The following is a 21,649-nucleotide window of genomic DNA, read 5'->3' as shown; positions in this document are numbered from 1 at the left end:
TGCATCCCTGAACACTGGTCTTACAGTGAGAGGGTTTATCTTTGGTATCTGCTATGCTTATTGCAATCCGAGGGTTTACAATACTATTTATATATTTGATGTTCACCCAAGTTCTTAACAAGAGCTCCTAAAACCATTAGAATTTCCAAAGAGAACATAAAGATGTCTTATGTGGATGTGGTTACTTTTAGGACTCTTGTAAGTCCCCTAAGGGTGAGGGCTGCTTGGTGGGTGAACCACTTAGTGATTAAAGGATTGAACTTTCAGTCTCACTCCCACCCTTACTTCCAGGCAGGGGAAAGAAGTTGGAGGTAAGTTCAATCAACAATAGTCAATGATCTAATCAACCATATTTACGAAATAAAGCATCCATAAAAACTCAGAAAGATGGGGTTTGGAGAGCACCCATGTTGACTATATGGAGGTCCTGGGAGGTGGTCTAGAAGCACCTGTTTTTCCATTCCTTGCTTGCCCTATTGCATCTCTTCCCTCTGTAGAAATGAACCCTTAACCTGTGGGACCTGAAACAATCAATTGATAATGTCAGATTTGAGTTGAACTGCAGAACACTGAGCTTATACCAGAGAATTGCTTGGTGATGTGCAGGGAAAAACCCACATGTTAAACTTGGAATTATACTTATTGATACAAATTCCTAGGTTGAGAATGTTCCAGAGCATCTAGTTTATTCAGAATTAACTTGGAATTCTATTAACATTCCATGTTCAAGTCAAAAAGTTTCCTCTTCCATGAAAGTCCCTGATAACTAATCAAATGTACTAACATCCTTCACCTCTTTGGAGCCTTTAATAATCTCCCTATGGATTTTTCTTGTGGCTCTTATTCCAACTTTGTATAGCCATCTGATTCTCTTAGAGGATGAAAACATATTCTATTCACCTCATTACCCCCAAAGCACCTAACACAGTCTTTGCAAGCAGGTACATAAAACTTTCAGATCTCTTTACAATTGAGAAATTTGGAATGCACAAAACAACAACTAAAATCAGGAGTCCCAATGCTATTTCATACCCTAGATTTTCTGTATAATCTCCTGAAAATCCCATTATCTTTATATTTTCAACAAAATTCAAGGCAGAAGAACCCATTCATGAGTAGCATTTCAAAATCTCAAATATCTAATTCCGAGGTAGACCCAAGCTTTTCCAGCATTTTTGTTTCAAATGACTCTTGAGTATTACAGTTAGTGCTAAACCTTGACCCCACTTTTCAGGACCCCAGAGACTATGATTCACCAAGATCAAAGATGCTGGGCCTCCCCTGGTGGCGCAGGGGTTGAGCGCTGGGTTGCGAGGCTGCCCGCAGCCTCTGCAGCACCAGTTTGATCCCCGGCCACCGGTGAGGATCCCACCAAAAAAAAAATAAAATAAAATAAAAAAAGATGAAAGATTCTGTTAAATAAGTGGCACAATTACTAAGCAGACTCTCCAGGTCTAGAGAATGCCCATTTCTTCACAAGCTAATAAGCTCATCAAGGGTGAAATTCAAAGAATTACAGGGTTTCCCCTCCACACCTCTAGCCTGTGGCAGGGAACTGAAACAAAAAGCAATGCCAAGGGAAAGAGAATTTAATAAGAAGTGATGGCACATACTGATGCAGGACCTATTCTTTCTAGACAGGAAATTGGTCATCCTGTGAAGGGCACATGAAATAAACACAAATGTGATTGGATTTTCAATGTTCTGGGTATAGAACACGAGGCTTACGGCAGCTCATTTCCTACGAAGAACAACTGTTTCCCTACTAAATTTGACTCCTAACTTAGGGGTTCCCAGGGACACCAAGAAGTTGAAAACTGTCTCTGACATTTATTTCAAAATCGCCGAGCACGGGGGATGCACACGGGGCTGGCAAAGAACAGGCCTGGGCCAGGTGGCAGGGAAGATGAGTGGCGGTTGCACGGAATGTCACAGCCCCGCCTGCCAGCTGCCCCCGAGACGCAGAAATGTCCCCATGCGCACAGGTTCCCTGCCCTCGTGCAGCTCGCAGTCTAGCAGATGGAAGAAACCAGCAACGGCGTGACCGATGACATCAGAGCCATGTATCACTGACTACAAGTGGACTGGTCACGGTGACACCTGCTATTGGAATAAAGTGGGTCTTATCTGTGACAGGGTGGAACGGCGAGGCAGCTGGTCACAGGAATTAGGTCTGAAAGGAAGGGCAAGATTTCATAAAGTTCAAGGCAAAAAGGCCAAGAGAGCATTTCTACCCACATTGAGAATATCTTCTTGGAGAGAAGAGCTCACTATTCTTTATCTTCTATGTGGCATCTGAATAATGAGGGTTTTTAAGAAAGGGACATCATGAAAGTAACATTTTAATTCTGTTGAACTGCGTGGCCCTCCTGTAGAAATCAATATTCCTACTAGAAAGGCAAGCTCTGGCACTGCCATGCCTGTGAGGGTGCTGATTTTCCTCACACCCGAGGAGGAAGGTAAAACCTGAATTTTCTGGAAAGTCTTTCACTTATTTCCCCGAGCAAAAGCAGTATTTCAAAGGAAACTATATTCCGAAAAGTATGCCTGCACACCAAACAGGGAAGAAGAACTGAGCAATTTCATACTTTTGCTTGCCACTGAGAACACTAGTCCTCTCTCTCCTTAGTAACTTCTCCTTTTCAGAATAATGCTGTGTGGGTACTTTGGCTGTATCTCCACTAGGCATTAACAACAAAAACTAAGTACTGTGAAAGTAACATTAACGAGGCAGTAAGAAGAGAAGGAGACAGACAGCTCACTTCAGACAATCCCTTGACTGTTGCCATCTTGTAAGTCCTCAGTGTGGCTGACGCTGTGCACAGCTGTCTCCCACTATGTCAGCCTTCCACTTCCAATCCAAGAGCCAGCCAATGACACTGACAGCAATAACAAACTGTCTATGGCAATCACCAGGGGAAGAAGGAAGCATGGCAAAAAGAAAACACAGTAAGGCACAAGCAGCTCTGGGCAAGAGTGAAAAAACTGAGATCGTAGGCCAGGTTGGACCAGTAAGTGATAAATGTAAAAAAGTCATTCAACTTCTTGCAACTTCAGATCTTTCTCTGTAGAACACCATTTCCCTTGCGGGGGAGGGAGAGATGACCTGAGTTCTAAGTAAAGAGTTCTTTCTAGAACGCACCTATTTGTAAAGATGGTTTTGCTTATTTTATACCTTTGGATTCTTCTCTCCTGAATGTCAGTTCTCAAAATTCTAAGTTAAATGACTTTATTCCTGTTTTACAAGCTAAGAAACTGAGGCCCCCAAAGTCTTAAAAATCAACATCTTGGTTGAGACAAGATGTTGGCCAAAAAAAGAGAATGAGCCAAAAGAACCAGCCTAGTAAAAGAACCTTTTACTCTCTTTTAATAAGTAATTCTTAGTACACTGAAGATTATTAGCTAATTAGCTTTCTAAATTTCTGTTATTTTGAAAGAAAGTCAACCAGGTACAGACACAGAAAACCCACTATCTGATAGTGCCTGGAAATATGCCAGGCTCCTGAAGGACATGGACTATTTTCTTTTTCAAAGTGCTGCACTGCCCAGGGCACATCCTAAAAGCCTGGCAAAGGCACTGCTGAGTTTAATCAAATCAAGAACTGTCACCATCCAATCTGGATCTAGACCACCTAAAGGATAATCTCTATGCTCACCTATCCACAGCTCGGTCTAGCAAGTAAAAGAGAGCCTGAAGTACCACATGTTGGACTGACTTATGGGGATGATGCAATCTGGCAGTGAAGAGGGCGATGGAGGCCCCTGTTGGGTCACGAACATTCTAGAGAAAATAAAAAAAGAAATGTTTAGAAATCCAATAGAAAGTCACAACAATCACCAAGGCTTCTTAAATCCTGGACAAAAACTTTTGATTGAAGAATAATTGATGGCAATACTTCTCGGTGACTTACATAACCGCTCTAGCCAGAGAAGAAAACTTGTATCAGCCCAAGCCTGATTCTCTCAGTACCCTCTGGTACTATGGTAGGAAAAAAAATGCATTCTCGTAATTTTTCAACTGCAGAGATCAAGGATGGTTCTCCACCTCATTAATCTCCACTAGTTAATATCAGAGGAAAACCACAGACTATAACAACCGTGATTTTCATTTTCATATACTACCTTAAAAGCATCACTGTATACTTAACTGAGAGGCTGCGGTCTCTAATTGGAGAGAACTTACATGCACCATATATCCACCCCAAACACCCTGATTACCCTTAGTGGCCCAAAAAAGAAACTTTTCTAAATCCATGGTTTAGAGTCTAATTGATTCTCTAAGATTTCAACTACTACTAGAATAACTTCTACAAACTGCATCTACCCCATGTTGATACTATCTCAACTCAAGATAAGGTATTTAGAAACAAAATCTAAAGAAGACACTTGTGACAAAAGGAAATAATGAGACACTGGAAGATAGGTCCATAAAGACTCACTAAGACAGTAAATTTTCCACTAAGGATCTCAGAACGGAGAGGTTCCTCATGAGGTTTCAGCTTCACAATGCCTTCCTTTCTTCGTGTTTCCTAAAAATAAAGTATAGCAAGATAAATTAAAATGAAAATACTATATATCCAGGACAGCTCTACATAACCACCAAATCTGAGATAAGGAACTTTAGAAATCAACTAGGTCATGAATTCCTTTTGTAACCCCCATCCAGGTCAATTCTCAGTGTTTTAAGAATTGTTGTTCAATGCCACCTTACCAACCCCACAGGTTCATTCCTTGGCACCAGTGGTACTCCAATCCTAAAGACTAACCATTATGTATCATTGGAGTGCAGAGTAGAGTTCTTAAACATGCAGGAGCACTGCTATTGCACCAGGGTATTAAAACATGGACCCCAAACCATCTGGAAGTAGATATCTTCACACATCCCCCAAGCTTGCGCTTCTCCCAGGCTAAATAGGAGCCATTCCTCCCAGGGATAACTTCTCCAACAACAAATAACATGACGTGTTCTTCTCCTCTCCAAAACCAGATTCTCTCCCTCACAGTCCACAGCAATCTCCTTTCCTCCCAATCTAACCGAACCACGGAGAGCTCCCCATACAGGATGATGACATTCCTGGCACAGAACCCAGGGGCCATTTTTCAATTCTCCTTTTACAAGAGACCACTCATATTCCCTTTCTCCCAGGACTTTACTTCTATCTTTGATAGTTTTCTCTCAGCTTTTCTATTTCTTCAACCACTCCTAAGTTTCTTTAGTGGCCCTTTGTTTATTCAGTTCTCACTCAATTCACCAACTTAATTCACTCACTGACCTATTCGTTCATTATCAATATATTTGTAGAGCAACTTTTATGAATTAAGTATGAGGAATACACTGGTAAATAAAACTAACTAGGTCTTCAGTTTATTCTTCCCAATCTATCCCTAGAACTAAATTCAAATATCTTCAGAAGCATGGCAGCAAGTGCAGATGGCATTAGTGCTGGGCTCTCTAGAAAGTAATGCCCTACCTAACACTTAAAAATTCAACTTTTAAAATGATAAAAAAAAAAATCTGAGGCGAAGTTGTGCCCTGCACATCTTCCTATTCCTCACGCTGTCCTAGGATTTCAACCATGCTCATGGCTCCAATATTGAGCCCTACCTAGGTCACCCCAACTTCCAGTCCAGACTTTTTTTTTTTTAAAGATTTATTTATTTATGGGCCTCCCTGGTAGCACAAGGGATTAAGCACCGCACTTTGAAGCAATCCGCAGCCTCTGCAGCATGAGTTTGATCCCCGGCTGGCCAGGGAGCAACCCACATGGTACAACATACCTCGCCTGCCTCGCCCCCTCAGCAGTGTATTTCAGTAGATCTGCCTGTTCTGCTCCCCACTCTGTCTGGTGAATCCACTCACCCCCTGCATCTCTGGCCTGTACCTCAGCTCTTGTATGCATAAATAAATAAATCTTTTTTTTTTTAAGCTTTATTTATTTATGCATATAAGAACTGGGTGTAAGTCAGAGTTGTGAGGGGATGAGAGAATTCACCAGAGAGATTGGGGAGCAGAACAGGCAGATCTACTAAAATACACTGCTGAGGGGAGCAGCAGCTGACGCTGGAGAGGTCTGCTGCACCATGCGGGTTCGCTCCCTGGCCGGTGGGGATCAAACTCAGCTACAGTGGCTGGTGATAGCTTGATAGCGCTGTGTTTAATCCCTGCACCACCCGCGAGGCCCTCCACTCCAGATTTCTTTACTGAACCGTAGATACATATTCCAGCTGCTTAGAGGACATGTCTATTAATACATCCCATGGTACTTCAAATTGCTGAATAAATGAACAGATATCAAACAAAATGATCCACAAGACAGGTGTCAGTGAGTTTTAGTTTTAAACTAATCCTAATGCTTCTTATCCTTCTCCTTTTTGTTGTTTAATTTACGGAGATTTTGTATCTCTTCATAAGAATTTTCTAACTCCAAGGCTCTTGAGTATATTGATTGACTTTTTTTTTTTTGGTTTTATGACAAATATTCCACATCCATGATTCTGCCCATCAGAAGTTCTTAGAACACGATGCCATCCACCTAGGCCAGTTAGAGAACACAGTCACTGGACATGCCCATCCTGTGAATCCACTTTCTTTTTGGTTTTTTTATAGAATTGGGGAGAACACTCAGAGAACCACTGAGTGTGTAGAGTGGCACAAAGAACAGCAATACATAAAACCCAACTACCATAGGCCTGGCCCACCCGGAGCTACGCACTCTGTAGGAATGGAACAACTCTACTGCACGGAGCACATCAAACTTCCGGGCCATGAGGAACTTGACAGCAACATTCCAAGAGAGAGGGGAAACGTTGTACTGATCTGTCCACTTGTTGATCTCTTCGAGAAACTGCTTGGTGGCCTATTTGACAAAGAAAGTAAAGAATAATTAGTAACTAGAAAACAAATTTACACAAACAAAAAACAAGCAGAAAAAAATATCCTTTCCCGAAACAAGTCTGAACCCACGGTTTACTGAATGAACAGGGAAAGACAGAAGTTGGAAACTGATCTGAAACCAGAAATAGTTAAAATCTATACAACTAAATGAGGTCAGAGCCAAGTTCAGAGAGCAGAGCTTAGTACAGGGATGCATGAAGAAATAATGAGGGGAAGACCAAGGTTCCCAAATGAGATGCAAATTACTAGCCCAAAGCAAAAAACAGTTTTGTTGTTGCTTTTCAAGAGGAAAAAAGTGAGCTGGGCCCTCTGACGAGGGCCCAGAATACACAGTGCAGAATACACAGTGCAGCAGAATACACAGTGTTGCAGAATACACAGTGCAGCACAGCAGTCTCAGCTGCTGCTTTGGTTCCACAAGCCAACTGGACACAGCAAAACAATCAGAAATTGGTTTCGGTTTTGGAATTAGCAGTATTTTTCTGTGAGCAGCACTATAGGAAGAATTTAGCAACGCAAAAGGTCAAAAGTTCTTTGCACTGCCCCACAGAACCTCTCTGCACTTCGCATGGCAGTCCCTAAACAGGGCACCATGCTCAGCTTCATTAACAGCCCAGCTGGCTAGTGGTTTGTAGGGGAGGGCAGGAGAGCCTGCTGCTGTGGTGGTGAGGGATGGGGGAGGGAGGGAAGTGGGAAATTTTCATTTGTCTGATCTCCAATGAGAAGCCTGTTCTTAGAATTTTTCTGATCTCTTGATGTGCTCTTTAACCTTGCTCATCCTATTTCTCCATATGTTACAACCAGTTTCCACTCTAAGCAAACCACCCTTCTACTTCTTCATTTTAGAATAAGATTTACATCAGGATTTTTTGCACACAGATGTGAAATTACTAAACACTTTCTGTATGACTAGTTATTCCCTTCCATTCAAAAATTTTTCTCACGTGTAGGTCCAAAATGTAATCAACTTGATGAGAATTCTGAACTTTAATGGATCGAACACCAATCCACAGTTAAGATATTATCAATATCTGTGCTACAAAGTATAAAGAATAAAAAAATGTGGTTTTGTTTCAAAGATACAAGACCAAATTATATGACCACAGATGAGATAATTCTCCACCTTTAATTTTTTTCCATTGGAAAACAAGGGGAGGAAGGGTGACAGCAATGGCCCACTACAGTCCTGGCAACAAGTCCGAAATGGAAAATGCAATCCAAATCACTACATACATGTTCAAACCGCTAACAAATAAGAGCCCCAAGAGAGCCAGCAATACCTCACAACAGAGCACCTGACTCATTTCCCGAATTCTAAGAAAGAAGAAAGGTACTTCATAAACCAGAGTAAAATCTAAGACACCTGAGGCTGCCCCTGAGCTTTTGAACCTCCCAAAATACAATTTACAAACTGGAAAAGGAGAGAAGCAGAAGGCAAAGTACATAAGTAAAGGGGTTAAGAAATAAAGGTCGTGAAGAAAAGCTTTCTGAAAATTATGTTGGCCCAGAAACAACTGAACCAAGACAAGAGAAATGAATCAAAAAAAAAAAAAAAAAAAATGATAGCAGGACAAACTTAGAATGCGCTACCAGAAAACAGTTTGAGTTGTCTCTGCAGGGTGAGTGGCCAGCATCAGAATGAGGAAAGATGCCAAGAGAAAAGAAATAAGCACAGAAACGTCCCAGAACAAAACTTAAACCAGTTTGGAAGGTCCTGTGGAGATTTTGTAAAGGGTGTTTTTTAAAAAAAAATTATTTATTCATACAAGAGCTGGGGTACAGGCCAGAGATGCTGGGGGGGGCGGGGGTGAGGGGTAGTGAGAGGGTTCACCAGAGACAGAGCGGGGAACAGAACAGGCAGACTGAAGAAACACACTGCTGAGGGGAGCAGTGGGCGAGCCAAAAGAGGTCTGCTGCACTGTGTGGGTAGCTCTCTAGCCAGGGATCTAACTCGTGCTGCAGAGGCTGCAGACAGCTTCACAGGTTGTGTCTTAACCCCTTGCGCCACCAGGGAGGCCCCAAGTGTGTTTGCTTTTTCATTTAACTTATCTTTTAAATCCAGCTCTCTCCTGGGCTTCTGGGACAGTGTTTATAGAACAAAACACCAGAAAAGAACATACTTTTCCCTTTTCTAATAAAAACAGTAAACAGACAAATCAGTATACAAGCAGGAGGGGGAAATCTAGTTAAATGATCAAGAGAAAATACTAATTCATCACATATCCAACTCTTAAGATTTTTTCCTGTTTCATAAATAAGCCATGCCCCCGTAGGAGACACACAGGTTTCACACACTCCTTCACAGTCCTTACTGGCTCCCTGCCTATGCAACTCGGTTCTTCCAAAGTTCTTAATGTCCTGTAGCTCCCAAGAGCTGCTGCCTTGAGCTGACCTCTGTCCCCCGCTGGCCAGGATGTTATTCTTGGCTTTAAGTATGGGAACAATTCCTCCTGCTTTGGTCTGACGGGGCCTTCCGTGAAGAGTCCAGTGTACTGTCAACAGTGATGTGGTATTTACAGCTGGAGCTTTCCCTCTCTCTCTCTCTCTCTCTCTCTCTCTCTCTCTCTCTCTCTCACACACACACACACACACACACACACACAATACCTGCTTTATTCAGCCTCAGATTCGCCCTCCTGCATCCCTATTCCTTTGGTGGAGAGGAAACTCTGACGGAAGTCAGAAAGGCTGGTCATCTTCAAAAGCCTTTCCCTAGACAGTTAATCAGATCTCCCCCTCGCTCACGCCTGAAGTTAGCACTACCGCCTCGTATAAACCAATGTGTGGTCCTGCTGATTACCAGAAAAAAATGAGAGCCAGTAATTTCATTTGTAACACACTCTTTAGAAGGAAAAATTGAAATGCCTAAAATTAATATTCAGTGTATTTCCTGGTGAAAGAAAAAGCCAAAAGATGAGTCATGCAACAAAAAATATTTTAACTCAAGGTCAGTGGCTCGACTCTGTCTAGGCGGATGAGTAACTACAAGCTGCTGACACCTGGCAGCGAGGGCGTGGTCACAGGCCATACAGCTCTGGTCTTCCTTTGGGAAATGGTCTAAACTGACTAAAGTACAGGAAAGGTAGCATCGCCCCTGACAGCCCTCCTCAACCAGCTTTTCAGGTAGGAATAAGATTTGTTTCAACACAGTCAAAAGCTTACCATAATTACATCCTTGTCCCGCCGTCATGTTTACGTAGACAAAAACAAGTTTCCTGACTATGGCCATGAGGTTTGAGACATTAGAGGAGCAGCCATGACCTGGCAGAGAAATCTGTTCATGAATTCTGCCCAGGTTACACCCTGGGCACCACCCACTATGCTAAAATGTGGTACAGGAGAGAATAAAACCAACAGGCCCCAAGTGACAGCTAACTCCCAAAAGCACCTATACTATTTTTTTTTAAGATTTTTTTTTTTATTTATTTATACAAGCGGTGGGTACAGTCAGAAGCACAGGAGGGTGAGAGAATTCACCAGAGCCAGAGAGGGTAACAGAACAGGCAGACTGACGAAATACACTGCTGAGGGGAGCAGCGGGCAGCAGGAGAGGTCTTCGTGCCATGTGGGACCCTCGCCAGTGGCCGGGGAGCAGCCGGGGATTGAACCGGTGCTGCAGAAGCTGCGGGCAGCTTCGCAACCCAGCGATCAACTGCTGCGCAACCGGGGAGGCCCAGCACCTATACTTTTGAGAAGAGCTCTAGGCAAGGGGCTAGCTACCCAACAGGTGAAGAAACATGTGCTGGCACACTCAGCTCCACAGTCAACCCCTTAAACTGTGTTAAGACAATGCGGGAGAGAGCAAAGAGCTAGACCAGTAAGAAACCTCTCTCGAAATAAACAGAAAACTTCTGTCTGCTGGGATACCCGCCACCTGGCCAGATACCAAGGGAAGAGTCTAGTAATCTAACAGATTTGAAAGTCAAAAAGAACCCATTCTCCTCACTGCTGTGACTGACACTTAGGCAAATCATTTAACCTCACTGGGCCTCAACATCCTCATCTGAAAAGATAAGGCTTAAAAAATGAGAAAATGGGTGGAAAAGCATCCCCCACAGTACCTGGTGGTCTTTTTCTTACTCCAGCCATTTCATACTAACACATTTTTCTACATAGCTAAAGTTCCTCAGAATCAAGTGACTTCTGTTGTTTCAATTTAACCCGTAGTAATTGCACTTCTCTGGAACATTTTCTCTGAAAGCATAAATTTAAGCTAGAAACCTCCAAAATGTGTCTGCAAGACAAGTCTTTAAAAAAAGTTTCTCAGGCCTCCCTGGTGGCGCCAGGGGTTAAGCACCGCACTATGAAGCAATCCGCAGCCTCTGCAGCACGGGTTCGATCCCCGGCCTGCCAGGGAGCAACCCACATGGCGCAGCAGACCTCTCCTGACTCGCCTGCTGCTCCCCTCAGCAGTGTATTTCAGTGGATCTGCCTGTTCTGTTCCCCACTCTGTCTCCGGTGAATCACCTGCCTCCCGCCCCCCCCCCCCCCGCATCTCTGGCCTGGACCCCAGCTCTTGTATGCATAAATAAATAAATCTGAAAAAAAAAAAAAGTTTTTCTTCACAAAAGGCTCTGCAGCAATATAGAAGCAGCTGAGTCCAAAAGTATTTATGCTCCTCGAGGTTGTGGAGAAAAAGGAACTCTCCTGCACTGTTGGTGGGAGTGCAAACTGGTCCAACCACTATGGAGAGCTGTGTGGAGATTTCTTGACCTACTAAACATAGAGCTCCCATATGATCCAGCAACTCCACTCCTAGGTAATTACCCAAAGGACACAGAAACATTCATTGAAAAGTGCACCTGCACCCCTATGTTTATAGCAGCACTGTTTACAATAGCTAAGCTTTGGAAACAACCCAAATGCCCAAAAATAAATGACTGGATCAAGAAGATGTGGTACATATATACCATGGAATATTACTCAGCATTCAAAAAAGATAAACTCATGCCATTTGCAGCAACATGGATGGAGCTGGAAGGGATCATGCTCAGCGAAATAAGCCAGAAAGAAAAAGAAAAATACCGGTTGGTCTCACTCATAGCAGGAATTTAGAAAACCTAAATAAGGGACCAGGAAAAAGACTAATACAAAGTAAAAATCAAAATCAACAAGGAACTATAAACCAGAGACACACTGGGGTGAGGGGGTGGGGAGAGGAAGGAGTAGGGTCAAAATAAGTGGGGGGTGCAATTGTACGGGGAATATAACCAAAATGAAAATGCATACATTGTGCAAAAATGAAAAATGAGGGCCTCCCCAATGGCGCAGCGGTTGAGCGCTGGGTTGCAAAGCTGCCCGCAGCCTCTGCGGCGCCGGTTCGATCCCTGGCTGCTCCCCGGCCACCGGAGGCGGGTCCCACATGGCGCGCAGACCTCTCCTGCCGCCCGCTGCTCCCCTCAGCAGTGTACTTCAGTCCTTCTGCCTGCTCTGCTCCCCGCTCTGGCTCTGGTGAATTCTCTCACCCTCCCGCGCTTCTGACTGTACCCAGTGCTTGTATAAATAAATAAATTAAATAAATCTTTAAAAAAAAAAAAGATGTAAGAATTATATAAAATAAAATATTTTTTAAAAAAAGTATTTATGCCCCTGCTGCCATTGCTAAATCTTTTGTCCCTACTTGCAGACTACACTGGCTGCCCTGGGTATCAACACAGCCGTCCTAAACACAGATCCTTTTTAACCGTTCTTTCAAGCTGATTAGAGACTATTTCTCATATAACAAAGCAACAACTTTGTGCAGGACAAACACCATGCAAAAAGATGTAGTCAGTGACCCGCAGTGCAAAATTGAATGAGGAAATGAATTCTGTGTAGGACTCAGCGTCTTTCAGCAAATACACCATTTTCCCACAACTGTTGTCACATATGCACTAAAATATACCAGTTTGCTCTAACCCAGCAACATGAGGGTTGTTGAACTTCCAAACTAAAAACTACAACCCTTCCATTAACCCTTTGTCATTGTGCTAAACAGATTTATCTCAAATATTTTCATCTTACCAGAAAAAATTTGCTTTTTCTTCAACTGTGATTTTGAAAGAGCCAGTACTTTCTTAAATAGGGTTTTAGTGCATCTGGGAAAGAAAAGGTCTAAAAAAAGTTCTTATTTTATGAAACAAAAGCTACAATTTTGAGATGGGCTAGGCAAGGGGCTGGCTATCCAGCATCACTCATAGTCCCATCATCCTACACAGCTGTTTTCATGTTTTAAATAATCCTAAAACTAAAGTTAACAGAAAAATACTGAAATATATGCACGTCCCCACAACTAGCACAAAAAGAAACCATCCCCGGGGGAAGGAAGGAGAGGATTATTCAAGTATACAATGTTTTAGTTCAGAGAATCATTCCTCTCTGCCCCTCTCCCATGCCTAGCAGCAGCAGTACCCCCTTCAAGGAAGCAGAAAAGCGGAGTCTCTTTCAGGCATCAGTCATGTAGTCAGTGAAGCACTCACAGTAAGAACTTGCTGAGGGCCTACTCTGTGCTAAGCAGTATAGTGTCCTTGAGAAGACCATTTAAAAACTAAAGTTCCTACTCTGAGCAGTTTTCAGTCATTTAAATAAGGAGATCATCATCACATAATTTGGTAAGTTCTAGGACAAAGATACGAGTTGAGTGCTATGGAATTCTAATAAGAACTGGGGTGAAGGTCAGAGGTGCGGGGGTGAGAGGATTCCCCAGAGAGAGTAGGGAGCAGAACAGGCAGACTGACTGAAACACTGCTGAGGGGAGCAGCGGGCGAGACAGGAGAGGTCTGCTGTGCCATGTGGGTTTCTCCCTGGCAGGCCGGGGATCGAACTTGTGCTGCAGAGGCTGCGGATTGCTTCATAGTGCGGTGCCTAACCCCTTATGCCACCACCAGGGGTTAGGCCTTACTTGCATTTCTTTTCTAATAAATGATGTTGAACAAATTTTTATATGTCCGTAGGCTATCTGAATGTCTTTAGAAAAGTACCTATTTAGGTCCTTTACCCATTTTTCAATTGGGTTGTTTCTTTGTTGTTAGATTATATAAAAATTTTGTAAATTTTAAAGATTAGCTGTCTGTCAGATGTGTGATATGTAAATATGTCTTCCCATTCTGTAAGTTGTCTTTTTGTTTTTGTGGTGGTTTCGCTTGAGGTACAAAATCTTTTTAGTTTAATGTAGTCTCATTTATTTTTGGTTCTGTTTCCCTTGGCATTGGGGTTGAGGCCCCAAATAAATCTTTGTGGTAGATATCCTGTGGTAGAGGCTCTTGGTGTCCCCTATGTTTTCTTTCAAGTACTTTATGGTTTCAGTTCTTCTATATAGATCTTTAATCCACTTTGAATTAAGTTTTATATTGGTATCGGTGTTGTTTTATTTTTTTGCAAGTGGTTACCATGTTTCCCAACACTGTTGTATGGCCATAGCTGCTTTGTCAAAGATTAACTGTCCATATTTGTATGGGTTTATATCTGGGCTTTCAATTTTATTCCACTGGTTTGAGTTTTTGTTCCAGTACCTTACTGTTTTGCTTACTGTTGCTATATAGTATAGTTTGAAGTCAGGAAGTGTGATACTGCCTTTTTTTCTTTCTCTCAGGATTATTTTAGCTTTTGTAGGGCCTTTTGTAGGTCCATATAAATTTGATAATTGTTTGTTCTATTTCTTGAAGAAAGTAATTGGGGCCTCCGTGGTAGCCTAGGGGTTAAGTCTCAGTGCTATCACCATTACTTCTGAGTTTGATCCCTGGCCAGGGAGCTAACCTACATATGACCTAGCAGACCTCTCCTGTCTCGCCCACTACTCCTCTTAGCAGTATATTTTAATGGATCCAAATTAATGTCATGTTGAGGGTGTTTTAGTGTTTATAACAGAAAACACTTTGATGACTGCATAGTAGTCTGTTGTATAGACATTCCATAATCTGCTCCCTACTCTGTCTCTGGTGAATCCTCTCTCACACATCCTCCCCCTCCCAGCACCTCTGGCCTACACCCTAGCTCTTCTACACAAAAATAAAACAAAATCATAAAGAAAAAAAAGTCATTGGTATTTTGATAGGTATTGAATCTGTAAATTGCTTTTGGTAATGGGGCCATTTTAATGATGCTAATTCTCCCAACCCATGAACATGGGATATCTTTTCAGTTCTTTTACTACCTTTCACAAAATTTTATAATTTTCAATATTCAGGTCCTTTAGTTATTCCCAGGTACTTCATGCTTTTGGCATGATTGTAAATGGATTCTATTCCCTATTTCCCTTTCTTCTGATACACGGTTTGCATACAACAAATGCAACTGATTTTGCATATTGATTTTGGTGTTTTTTTTTTTTAACATATTAAAGGGACAGGTTTATTAGGAAAAGGCATAGTCACAGGCAGACTGGAGAGCTGCCTTGTGTACTTATTCTGTATCCTTTTACTTTCTGTATTATTATTTCTAGACCTTTTTTTTTTGGTAGAGTCTCTTGGTTTCTCTAAGTATATTAATATGTCATCTGCAAATAGTGAGTTTCACTTCTTTTTTTTCCAATTTGGATTCTTTGGTAGTTATTTTAAGCACAGTTCTAAATGTGCAAACACCACCATTTCTAGGTATCTAGTATACAAAAAAAAATAATCACAATACAAAGATATACATTTTCTAATATTTCTAATGTTTTATATTTCTTTTTTTTTTAAAGATTTATTTTTATTTATTTATACAAGCACTGGGTACAGTCAGAAGCGTGGGAGGGTGAGAGAATTCACCAGAGCCAGAGCGGAGAGCAGAGCAGGCAGACTGAAGTACACTGCTGGGGGGAGCAGTGGGCGGCAGGAGAGGTCTGCACGCCATGTGGGACCCTCCTCCGGTGGCCGGGGAGCAGCCGGGGATCGAACCGGCGCTGCAGAGGCTGCGGGCAGCTTCGCAACCCAGCGCTCAACCGCTGTGACACCGGGGAGGCCCTAATGTTTTATATTTCTAAACATTTTCTAATGTTTCTAATATTTTACCAGTAGGAACAATGCTGCATTGATAACAGATATATGGAAATTCACTGCAGAGAGCACTGGTGCTTATAGCAAAATATTAGAAATAACCTAAATTGGCAGTTCTTGTTCTTTAAGATTGCCCGCCTGTGTCTATGCACGCATCTCTCTTCCCTTGTTCTCCTTTCCTCAATAAACTTGCCAAGTGCTGAAGAAAAAGGAAAAAAAAAAGAACCAAAATGACCAGCAATAAGCTAATTAACAAATTATGGAATGTCTATACAACAGACTACTATGCAGTCAAAGTGTTTTCTGTTATAAACACTAAAACACCCTCAACATGACATTAATTTGTAAAACCGGGACCTCCCCAGTGGCACAGCGGGTTGAGCGCAGCGCTGTGAAGCTGTCCGCAGCCTCCGCAGCAACAGTTCGATTCCCGTCCGGCCAGGGAGAATCCCACATGATGAGGCAGACCTCTCCTGTCATGCCCGCTGCTCCCGTGAGCAGTGTATTTCGTCAGTCTGCCTGTTCTGTTCCCCGCTCTGTCTCTGGTGAATTCACTCACCCTCCCGCAACTCTGGCCTGTACCCTAGCTGTTGTATAAATAAAAAATAAATCTATTAAAAAAACAAACACATGTGCATCCAGCAAGAAGCTTGCACTGTAGGCATTCAAAACTTTTTATATCTTTTTTTAAAGATAGATTTATTTATCTATTTATTTATTTGTTTGTTTGTTTGTTTGTTTGTTTGTTTATAGAAGAGTTGGGGTATAGGCCAGATGCACTGTAGGGTGAGAGGATTCACCAGAGATAGAGTAGGGAACAGAACAGGCAGACTGACTGAAAAACACTGCTGAGGGGAGCAGCGAGGAGACAGGAAAGGTCTGCTGTGCCATTTGAGTAGCTCCCTGGCTGGCTGGGGATCTAACCCATGCTGTAGAGGCTGCCAATTGCTTGACAGCACTGTCTTTAACCCCTGTGCCACCAGGGAGGCCCCAAAATTAAATATTATTAACCACAAAGCACACAGCCTTACTTGTTTAAAGTAACCCATGGTTACTCAACTAATAAATGTCAGAGCTGAGGTTTTAAGGTTTGAATGCAACTCTTTTCAAATCCTAGCCTTTCTACTCCACTAAGTGGCCTTAAGAAACACAGACACGGGGCCTCCCCGGTGGCGCAGCGGTTGAGCGCTGGGTTGCGAAGCTGCCCGCGCCGGTTCGATCCCCAGCTGCTCCCCGGCCACCGGAGGAGGGTCCCACATGGTGCGCAGACCTCTCCTGCCGCCCGCTGCTCCCCTCAGCAGTGTACTTTGGTCCTTCTGCCTGCTCTGCTCCCGGCTCTGGCTTTGGTGAATTCTCTCACCCTCCCGCACTTCTGACTGTACCCAGTGCATGTATAAACAAAAACAAACAAACAAATAAATAAATAAAACATGCCTCTATTTAAAAAAAAAAAAAAGAACAGTAAAAAGAAACACAGACACATATCATTCATCTTATCAGATAAAATATGTCATACATTTGTCTATGCACAAATTTATTCTGGAAGGAGATACAAGGTGGTAACATTGGTTGTCTCAGAGGAAAAATAGATGGGACTGAAAGACATGTGTGAGGGAGAATATTTACCATAACTTTTTTGTAACTTAAGTTTAAATCATGTGACAACATTATCTATTCAAAAAATATATTAATTATATAGTTTTTAATATACGTGTATATACAGTGCTAGGGGTTTCTGAATGGAATACTTTGAAAATAATTTTTAAACTATGCCACCAAATGATCAAGTTTGTTGATAATCTACATAGTGCCAAAGAGAACACATCATGGCACTCTGCAAAGGGGCAGATTATAGCTGCTCTTGTGAATCCCTAGCACTGAATGCGGATGCACCAAGGCAATGGTGGAATTGTACCAACTGGGCCTCCTGCTGAAGGCATTTACCAGTGTCATGTTTACTAAAATCAAGCTTGTATCTCTCCTCTCAGGCTTAACCATGCTCCAGACAAAGGTTATCAAAGAGGATCACTAACTTCTAGAGTCCATAAAGGAAGTAATTCAATAATGAAGGAAAACAAAGAAATAAACATTTTTAACTTCTCCAGGAGAGGTTGAGGGGCAAGAGAATGCAACACAGAAGAAAAACAGAAATCTGGATAATCTACAGAAAGCTCCTCAGTCTCCAGCAAGAGCAGTCACCCAGGTTCCCAGAGGGAGACCACGGTTGGTGTGGTCTTCTCCATGAGGGAGACGATGAAGGCTGACAGCAACTGCTACCCACTCCAGCTGGTTACCAAGGGATTGACCCACACAACCAAAAGAAATCTGGAAAGTCTTTCTAAGAACTTGGAGGAGGAGGAGGAAGTATGGGAAGTCTTTAAAAACAATTTTTGTTTCTTCTTCCAATTAATGGTGAGACTTTAAAAAAGAAAGAAGGAATGTGAATAGCTCTCAAATTGGAGTTGACTGCAGATCATGCAGGAACATTCTTCCCTTCCCCTATTACCAAACCTGGCTTACTCCTATCCACCACTTAGATGTCAGTCTAAAGATTTATTTTATTTTTATTTATTCATATAAGAACTGAGGTATAGGCCAGAGGTGTGGTGGTGAGAGGATTCAGCAGAGACAGAGTGGGGAACAGAACAGGCAGTCTGAAATACACTGCTGAGGGGAGCAGCGAGCGAGGCAGGAGAGGTCTGCTGCACCATGTGGGTCAGCCCCCTGGTCGAGGATCAAACCCACGTCACAGTGGCTGGCGGTAGCTTGAGAGCACTGAGACCTTAACGCCTGTGCCACCAGAGAGGCCCTAGATGTCAGTCTAAATCCCACATCTTCATCTTAGAACATTTTACTGTCTTCCAGCCAAGCACACTATTTTAAAAACTTATTGTCCATCTGCTCCCATTAGACTGTAAGCTTAAGGAAGTGCAGGGGCCAAGTTTTTCATGCTCACAATTGCATACTTAACTGAACACTTGCCAATCTGATTATGAGAGCTGAAAACTGAGGAAAAGAAAAAAAATTCTGGGTAAAACTGGGAAAGATTATCAGGGATGACAAGAGAACAGTAATGATAATAAATAATAACAATTACAATAATGTCTATTAAGTGACAAAATATTTGAGCCCTGCACTGCAGCAGCTGTGGCTCTGCACTACCCCAGTGTCGTCAGTCTCAACAAAGATGACAAGGTGACCAAGAACGTGAGCAAGCCAGGGCAAAGCCTCACCAACCACACCATGTCCCTGCCAGAAATGATCTGGGAGGTTCGTGGCTTTGCCCCCTATGAGCAGGGTGCCATGGAGCTGCTCAAGCTCTCCAAGGTTGAGCGTCAGCACTATGAAGCTATCCGCAACTACTGCAGCATGAGTTCGATCCCTGGGGCCAGGAAGGTGACCCACATGGCACAGCAGACCTCTCCTGTCACGCCCACTGCTCCCCTCAGCAGTGTCTGCCTCTGCCTGCACCCCAGTTCTTGTATGCATAAATAAATAAATCTTAAAAAACAATGGTGGGGACACACATCTGCCCAAGAGAAAGAGAGATAAGCAATGGGTCCTGCCTGTGAAGAGAAAAGACTGAGCAATCTGTTCCCACCATGAAAAAATTTTCAGATAAAAAAAATCTGAGAATTAAGTTGCCAAATTTTGACTTCAGACATCTGTAAGACATATCCAAAATAAACATAAAGTTCATTAATTTTAGGGCCTCCCTGGTGGCACAATGGGTTAAGCACCGCACTATGAAGCAATCAGCAGCCTCTGCAGCACGAGTCCAATCCCCAGCCCACTAGGCAGCGACCCACATGGCACAGCAGACCTCTCCTGTCTCGCCCGCTGCTCCCCTCAGCAGTGTACTTCGGTCAGTCTGCCTGTTCTGCTCCCCACTGTCTCTGGTGAATCCTCTCACCCCCACATCTCTGGCCTGTACCCAGCTCTTGTATGTATAAATAAATACATCTTTTTATAAAAAAAAAAAGTTTTATGAATTTTATAAAGTAAGTAAGATACAGAGACAAGGTCCTTGTCCATGAAAATCTGAGCTTAGTGGACTTGTAAAGGTAGTAGGCCAATGGGCAGACAAATCTCATTCAAGTCTTAAAGGGGGAAGTGGGGTGGCAGTGTGTCTCACAACGATACTCCCCAATTGAAATCCACAAACCACTCAAAAGAGTATCTGAATGAGGCTGAGAATGAGAGAATAATGGATGTGATACACTGCTGGAACACCCTTCAGTCTGCTCAATAACGGAGACTATGAATTGTTTTCCTGACCCAGATGCCAAAAGTGGCATGGCGATAATGAAGTCAGAGATAGAGAACTTCAAGCACCTTTATTGCTGGGTATCACATGTACCTTAAATTAGTATGGCATAGAAAATCTGATAAATATTTATCCCAGTTTTTTTTTTAATTTTTAAAAAGATTTATTTTATTTATTTATGCATACAAGAACTGAGGTGCAGGCCAGAGGAGCGGGTGGTGAGAGAATTCACCAGAGACAGAGTGAGGACCAGAACAGGCGGATCTACTGAAATACACTGCTGAAGGGAGCAGGGGCAAGACAGGAGAAGTCTACTGAGCCATGTGGGTTAGCTTCCCATGTGGCCGGGGATTGAACTCATGCTGCAGTGGCTGCCGACAGTTTAATCATACTGAGACTTAACCCCTTGTGCCACCAGGGAGGCCTTTATTCCCAGTTTTATTCTACAAGGATGGATGAACTTAATCCAGACCAAGACAGAACAGTTGAAAATTGAATGTATGAAAACTGAGAAAGTAACCACGTAATTTTTGAAAGTGTGAGAGTCAAAGGCTAAGTGTTGTCAGAAGAGGTGGTCAGAGAGCAAATCCTAGACCTGCCCCAGCCCTAGACTGGCCCCAGTAATCCAGGATTAAAGACAGTTCTGCAAATACCTGCAGGCCAGTCTAAATTCTGCATGCCTAAGTTTTCTGATCCAAAAAAAGAGAATACCTGCCTACCTTACAGGATCTAATACTGGGCAATCTGTGCGGCATTATGTACGCCTTGCTACACTCAGTTAAACCTTTAACACCAGACCTTTAAAACTAAAAAGCTATTAATAATAACTAGTATTTGTTATGGGTGTTGAGTTCTAATCCCAAGTTGGACACAGAGTCTTACAAGAATTATCAGTTTCTCTCAATGGCCCTAGAATAGGTCAAAGTCTCAGCCCCGTATTACAGACTAAGAAACTAAGATTTCCAACTGTTAACTAACCTGCCCAAGTTCTCCAAAAAACAAAAGTAGTGGCACCTGAATCAGAAGTCAGGTTTTCACTCTGGAGAGCCAACATTTTTATCCACTGTTATAAGGTTTTAAAAATGTAGATTTCAGGGCCTCCCTAGTGGCGCAGCGGTTAAACATTGGGTTGCGAAGCTGCCCGCTGCCTCTGCAGAGCCAGTTCGATCCCCAGTCACCGGGCGAGGGTCCCACATGGCGCGCAGACCTCTCCTGCCGCCCGCTGCTCCCCTTAGCAGTGTACTTCGTTGGTCTGCCTGTTCTGTTCCCCACTCTGGCTCTGGTGAATTCTCTCACCCTCCCGCGCTTCTGACTGTACCCAGTGCTTGTATAAATAAAAATAAATAAATCTTTAAAAAAAAAGTAGATTTCACTCTTCGGGGGACGGTGTCCAGAGGCATTCAGAATGGTCCAGCCTTTGGCAGACCGTCCCAGACTACCCCACAACACAGCCTCTAAGACCACCTGGCTGTCCAAACCCCCGGTAAGAGGACTGTGGACTTTCATACCAAGAAGGCTGGGAGAGCACCACCC

The 21,649-nt window shown here is 42.9% G+C and overlaps 1 protein-coding gene across 2 annotated transcripts in view; it reads right to left on the bottom strand.

Annotated features, from left to right (window-relative positions):
- PTPN9 (protein tyrosine phosphatase non-receptor type 9) overlaps nucleotides 1–21,649 on the bottom strand; it is a 72,505-nt gene that overhangs the window by 32,910 nt on the left and 17,946 nt on the right. Inside the window, exons 1-4 of one of the 2 annotated variants that reach the window (XM_054700069.1) lie at nucleotides 10,058–10,143; nucleotides 6,714–6,857; nucleotides 4,440–4,529; nucleotides 3,657–3,781 (exon numbers count right to left, since the gene is read on the bottom strand). In XM_054700069.1, coding sequence (XP_054556044.1) covers nucleotides 3,657–3,781; nucleotides 4,440–4,529; nucleotides 6,714–6,857; nucleotides 10,058–10,060 — 362 coding nt within the window. In that variant the 5' untranslated portion in view covers nucleotides 10,061–10,143. Of the gene's footprint in view, nucleotides 1–3,656; nucleotides 3,782–4,439; nucleotides 4,530–6,713; nucleotides 6,858–10,057; nucleotides 10,144–21,649 lie in introns of those variants that run through there. The other variant, XM_037502073.2, reaches the window with a different exon arrangement.

This window comes from Talpa occidentalis, unplaced genomic scaffold (genome assembly GCF_014898055.3).
Source record: "Talpa occidentalis isolate TD23 unplaced genomic scaffold, MPIMG_talOcc4v2.1 talOcc4.11, whole genome shotgun sequence".
Lineage (NCBI taxonomy): Eukaryota > Metazoa > Chordata > Mammalia > Eulipotyphla > Talpidae > Talpa > Talpa occidentalis.
Note: the sequence above shows the minus strand (reverse complement) of the source record. Positions and strands in the feature narration are given on the sequence as shown.